This window comes from Staurois parvus, unplaced genomic scaffold (genome assembly GCF_062004578.1).
Source record: "Staurois parvus isolate SC_StPar_1 unplaced genomic scaffold, SC_StPar_1.0 ptg000006l, whole genome shotgun sequence".
Taxonomy (NCBI): domain Eukaryota; kingdom Metazoa; phylum Chordata; class Amphibia; order Anura; family Ranidae; genus Staurois; species Staurois parvus.
In genome coordinates, this window is record NW_028317802.1 from 11,740,764 (window position 1) to 11,747,267 (window position 6,504).

General features: G+C 48.8%; 1 protein-coding gene across 3 annotated transcripts in view; it reads right to left on the reverse strand.

Annotated features, from left to right (window-relative positions):
* Nucleotides 1–3,513, reverse strand: part of LOC149474340 (protocadherin-10-like) — a 136,968-nt gene extending 133,455 nt beyond the window's left edge. For 2 of the 3 annotated variants that reach the window (XM_089660887.1, XM_089660976.1), the window contains exon 1: nucleotides 611–3,513. In XM_089660887.1, the coding sequence (XP_089517013.1) occupies nucleotides 611–3,094 (2,484 nt within the window). In that variant the 5' untranslated portion in view covers nucleotides 3,095–3,513. The remainder of the gene's footprint in view (nucleotides 1–610) is intronic. The other variant, XM_089660911.1, reaches the window with a different exon arrangement.
* Nucleotides 3,514–6,504: the final 2,991 nt, after the last annotated feature.

Below are 6,504 nucleotides of genomic sequence, written 5' to 3' on the forward strand. Positions count from 1 at the left end.
TCACTTGCTTTTATAGAGGCAAAAGATTTATTTGATATAGTGGGTGTGCCAATTAATTTGCTTAAGAAAAACATGTGTAATGTGCATTTTCTCCAGATTTCTTGCCTCTCTTTCTAATAGTAATTCGTTTTATATTGGCTAAAACAAAAATGCCTGAAAAACATGTGTGCAAACATTCAAAAAATAATGCACCAAAGACACTCAAGCCCAAGTCTGAACCTATGATGGGGGTCATTTATCTACCCAAAGGGATCATCCTCCAGCTTGTTATAGACTGGGATGACCAGATTTGTACTAGCTAGCCTACCATTAACCTTTTGCATGCACATTGATCTGCTTCCAAGGGTCTCCTACTCCATAGGCTGATGCTCTATCAATGCCCAAGTCTGCTTCAAGAGTAGCGTATGTACCTTTTTGAGCTTTAGTTGTCCAGTTACAGGCACCTGAGTGCTCATGTATGAATAGGCACAATTTACAATAAGCAGATTTTGGTTGTTGGGTTATGGAACTTTGAGCTTCAAGCTACAAAACACTCAGGTGTAAATTCAGGGCTCCACTGTAGAGCATTTATCAGGGGCCACCCTTTCCAACTAAACCCATCAAAATTTACCTCGTTGACTGTATTGTTCACAGCAGGGGGATTCTGTCCTCCTTTCCCCTGGGAGGTCTTTTCTGGGATCTTCTCATTGTTCTGGGTGGTGGAGTTATAAGGCTTTAAAAACATAAAATCGCTTTTGGCCGATTCTGGGGTCAAGCAGACCTTATAACAGTAATTTTGGGGTCCACTCCCTGAAGACTCCATGCAGTTGGTCTGAACTTTATTACCAGAAGAGATCTGCAAGTTGATGTTGGAGTTCTTGAAAACATCTCCTGAAGCTCCAGACCTTAGGCAGCAACAGGTAGGCAGGGAACACTTGTAATCCTGCAGGGACAATCTGTCTTTGTGACATTTAATGACTGTGAGGACGATTATAGCCACCAGAAAGGTAAATGACACCGATCCGAGGGAGACTATTAAGTAGAGGGTTAGGGAAGAGGTAGAAGAGGGGTCTGAATTTAATGGGAGATCGTTGAGTTCTGAGGGAGTTTCCGGGATGCTGTCCACCACAGTGAGGACTATGGAGACCGAGGTGGATAAAGGAGGCTGGCCATTGTCCCTGACTTGGATGAGAAGTCGGTGCTTGGTGGCATCCTTATCCCCCAAAGAACGTATAGTCCTCAACTCCCCGGTGTATAAGGCAATGCTGAATAATGTAACGTCTGTAGCCTGCAGAATCTGATAGGAAAGACGTGAGTTTTGTCCAGAATCTGCATCCATGGCTGAAACCTTGCCCACCAGGTAGCCTGGATCGGCAGACCTAGGGATGACATCGGTAGCTACAGAGCCATTCTTTGGTAAAGGGGACACAATGACTGGGACATTGTCATTCTGGTCCAGTATGAAGACATTGACAGTGACATTGCTGCTAAGAGGGGGGAAGCCAGCATCCTGAGCCTGCACCCTGATCTGGAAGTTCCTGATCTGCTCATAATCAAAGGAGCGCAGGGCATAGATGTTACCACTGTCCGAGTTAATGGAGACATAGGTGGAGACTGGCATCCCCTGGATGTGACCCTCCATGATGGAGTAGGACAGGTAAGAGTTCTGACTGGCATCAGGGTCCACAGCAGTCACCGAACAGATGGAAGCCCCCGGCGGGTTGTTCTCCATCACATACACCGTATAGGAAGGTTGGAGGAAAGTCGGGACGTTGTCATTGATGTCCGTCACCTGGACATTGATGACCTTCTTGGTCAAGAGTGGTGGTGAACCAAAGTCCCTGGCGCTGATGGTGATGTTGTACTCGGACACAGCCTCCCTGTCCAGGACCTCGGTGGTCACCAGGGTGTAGTAGTTCTTGTAGGAAGAGTGCAGCTGGAAAGGGACATTTTTGGGGATGTCGCAGTTGACGTCCCCGTTGTCCCCGGAGTCGCGATCCATAACGCTGATGACTGCTATGACCGTCCCCGGCGGAGCGTCTTCCATGACCGGCGTGGAGACCGAGGTGAGGATGACCTCCGGGGCGTTGTCGTTGACGTCCAGCAGGTTGACCAGCACCCGGCAGTGCACGGCCACGGCTGACGGTCCCCTGTCTTTGGCCTGGATGTACAGCTCGTACAGATTGGACTTCTCGTAGTCCAGAACCCCTTTAACCCTGACGTTCCCGGAGCGGGGCTCCACCATGAACAGGTCCCTCACCTTCTGAGGAGCGTGGCCGCTGAAGGAGTACTCGATCTCCCCATTGGTGCCCTCGTCCAGATCGGTGGCGTTCAGCTTGATGACTAAGGTCCCCCTAGGCACGTTCTCCTGGAGGTTCACCCTGTAGAAGGTCTGGTCAAAGGTTGGCACGTTGTCATTGGCATCCAGCACGCTGATGATGACCATGGCAGTGCCAGACCGCTCAGGGATCCCCCCATCCATGGCAGTCAGCAACACCCTATGGGTCTTCTGCTGCTCCCTGTCCAAGGGTCTCTCCAGAACCAGCTCGGCGAATTTGCTGCCGTCACTCCGGCTCTGGACCTCCAGGGAGAAGAAGCCGTTGGGGCTGAGCTTGTAGGTGCGCAGGGAGTTGGTGCCCACATCGGGGTCCTGGGCGCTCTCCAGGGGGAAGCGGGCACCGGGAGCCGCAGATTCGGTCACTTCCAGCACGTAGTCATGCCAGGGGAAGCTGGGCGCGTTGTCATTGATATCCAAAATCTCCACCTCGACCCTGTAGAGCTCCAGAGGGTTCTCCATCACCACCTGCAAGTGCAAGGAACATGCAGGCTGGAACTCACAAACTTCTTCCCTGTCTATCTTCTCATTGACGAACAAAATCCCGTTCTCCAGGTTGACCTCCAGGTGCTGCTTGTTGCTTCCAGAGACGATCCTGAAGCGCCGAGAAGACAACTTGGAGACATCCAAGCCCAGGTCCTCTGCGATGTTCCCAACGAAAGCCCCGTGTTCCAGCTCCTCCGGGAGCGCGTACCTGATCTGGCTGGAAGCAGGCACAAAGCAGCAGGTTAGCAGAGCCAGGTAGACCTGGCCAGACCGCATCCTCATCCTCCGCAACATCTTCACTGAGCACCGGTCAGACCTAATGAAACTCAACAAATCCTCCGCTACTAAATCCTTCCTCCCCTCTCACTGGGGAACCCAGCTCCAGACAAGATCTCTTAATCCAATCTGATAGCAGAAAATCGCAGGCTCTTTGCTCAATGTGAGGATCGTGCTACATGGACTTGGCTTTCTTCAGTAGACTTTCAACAATCCCCCTTCTCCCCAGTCACCCCTCCCCAACTATTTTCATTTTAGAAGGGGAGGGAGGAAGAGAGCCAAATTCACATTTCAGCTTCTGTATTGGTGGACAGAGACAACTAAGAGCTGAGCTTTACAGCTGTTCATTAACCCTTGGAGCTGCCAGGGATCGGGGCTGTATCAAAGGAGGCATGCACACATCCCTGTAGACACCTCTGCTTCTGTCTCCTGCTTGACAGCTATTGCCTTCAGCTGTGTCTGGGCTCAGGTACATGGGGGGGGGGGGGGGATTTACTAAAACTGGTGCACACACAATCTTGTATGGTAGCCAATCGGCTTCCAACTTCAGCTTGTTCAATTAAGCTTTGCCAATAAAACCTGAAAGCTGATTGGTTTCTATGCAGAGCTGCACCAGATTTTGCATTTTCTTAACCATGTGCCTTCCTGAGGATTTACCCCCCCCCCCCCTTTCTGACCAGGCCATTTTTTGCATTACGGCGCTGCGTTACTTTGACAATTGCGCGGTCATGCAACGCTGCACCCAAATGACATTTATGTTCTTTTTTCCCATAAATAGAGCTTTCTTTCGGTGGTATTTGATCGCCTGTGCGTTTTTTATTTTTTGCACTAGAAATAGAAAAAGACTAACAATTTTGAAAAAAAAACAATATTTTTGACTTTCTGCTATTAAACATGTCCAGTAAAAAAATTTTAAAAATCAAATTTCGTCATAAATTTAGGCCAAAATGTATTCTGTTACGTCTTTGCTAAAAAAAATCCCAATATGTGTAAAATAATTGGTTTACGTGACATTTATAGCATTTACAAATTGCAGTATATATACTGGGATTTTAACAAAACATTTTAATTTTTACTAGTAATGGTGGCAATCAGCGACTTATAGCGGGACTGCGGCGGATATTCTGACATGGGGCAACTGATTTGGTGTCGCTGACATCCCCAGTAACACCAATACAGTGATCAGTGCTAAAAAAAAGCACTAACACTGTACTATTGGCACTGGGCAGGAAGGGGATAACATGAGGGGTGATCAAAGGGTTAACTGTGTGCTGTTTTATATAGTGCTGTGTCCATGTGCTTCACCCATCCAAAGCAGTGTGCGGGAGCTGACAGGGAGGAGAACTGTTTACAAACAGTTCTTCTTCCTGTCGGAGATGTTCGGCAATCACCTTGCGCTGGCAACTAATCACCAGCTGGGACCCGGTGATTAACAGCCACGGCCACGTGGGTAGTTTATTTTTTTATTTTTTTTATTTTTTTTCAAAAAACGCAGCAGTGTTTGATGTCCCTTCTGTAGTGCTGGCTCCTATGCCGTGTCATGGTTGGGGTTAAACAAGCAGCGGTGTGTTGCTTTCTAACCACATGCTTTAACCCCTTGGACCCCGCAGAAGCATGCAGTTGTGATACACTTTCAGAATGGCCCCATTTACTTGGATGGGTCTTGACTGACAGGTGGTAGCACGCACCAAAAGCAACAGAGGGTTTAATCCCATGTGCATACCTTTGGCTGCTGCCTCAGCAGCTAAAGGGGGTAGGGATTGGGGGTGGTAAAACCATGACTGCAGGGTTTTACCACCCCCAACTTTACAAGTGAATAAACCCTAAGAGTGCCGCTGCTGGATGCAACTAAGGGCTCATTCACAAGTGCAGCAGACACTACTGCTCTTCTGCAAAGTGATCCAAGTGTGTTTGACAGGTGGTGAGGAGGCGATAGGTTACTTCCTCACCACCCGATTTAAACCCATGCTTGCCATGGAAAGTACATGATTATGACAGAGTAGTACAGCAATTAGAGGTTTAAATCTGGTGTGAGGAGATGACACTGGTTAACACAGTTTTCAGTGATCTTTGACTTCGCCCATGTTGTTCAGGTAGATCTCCACCTCTTTAACCAGCTGCTGACTGCAGATAGCTGAATGACGGACACAGCTGATCACGTGATGTGGTAAAAGACCAATCACAGCGGCCTTTTACCACGTGATCAGCCGTGTCCAATGACACACTGATCACAGGGAAATGCAATTGCTTGTTCTCGGCTTCACTTTCCTCACGCTGTCAGAACCGTCAGTTGTCAGAGCAGGGATCGGCACCAATCATCAGGGCACCGATGATCAGTGCCCTGATGATCGGTGCCCAGCAGTGCCACCCACTAGCTCTGCCCACCTGTGCCCAGCAGTGCTGCCCACCTGTGCCCATCAGTGCCACCCACCTGTGCCCAGCAGTGCCCACCAGTGCTTATCAGTGCCAACCACCTGTGCCACCCACCAATGCTCAGCAGTGCCACCCACCTGTGCCATCCACCTGTGCCCAGCAGTGCCACCCACCTGTGCCCACCAGAGCCACCCACCTGTGCCCAGCAGTGCTACCCACTTTTTCCCACCATTGCCATCCACCAGTGCCCATTAGTGCAGCCCAGCAGTGCTGCCAGTCAGTGCCCAGCAGTTGTGCCAGACAGTGCCCAGCAGTTGCGCCAGTCAATGCCCAGCAGTGCCACCTGTCAGTGCTGACTATCAGTACCCATCATCAGGGTCACCTATCCGTGCCACCTCATTAGTGCTGCCTATCAGTGCCGCCTATCAGTGCCCCTCAGTGCTGCCTATCAGTGCCCATCAGTGCCGCCTATCAGTGCCCATCACTGCTGCCTCATCAACGCACATCAGTGAAGGAGAAAAATTACCTGTTTGCAAAATTTTAGAATAGAAACAAAGAAACTTTTTTTTTTTGAAATTTGGTGCCCTTTTTCTGTTTATAGCGCAAAAAGTAAAACACCCAGCAGCAATTAAATACCACCAAAAGAAAGCTCTATTTATGAGGAAAAAAATGATAAAAATTTTCACATGGGTACAATCTTGCATGACCGTGCAATTGTCATTCAAAGTGCGACAGCGCTGAAAGACGAAAATTGGCCTGGTAAAGAAGGGGGTATAGGTGCCCAGTAGGCAAGTGGTTAAGGTTGCCTACCCCTGCCTTACAGGCAAGCAGATATACTGACAGGTCTGCAGGAGACCTGCATGGCAGCAGCAATTTGCTGATTGCTGTTGCAATGCTTTACTGGCTCCCAAAACAAAAAATAATAAACACACTTTTTTACCTGCAAAAAAATGTACGTTTATTATTTTTTTGTCAAAAGATGAACTTATCCTTTAAGCCTAGTACACACTATTAGAAAATCGGACAACTGAAGCCAACAAGGGCAAATGTAGCTA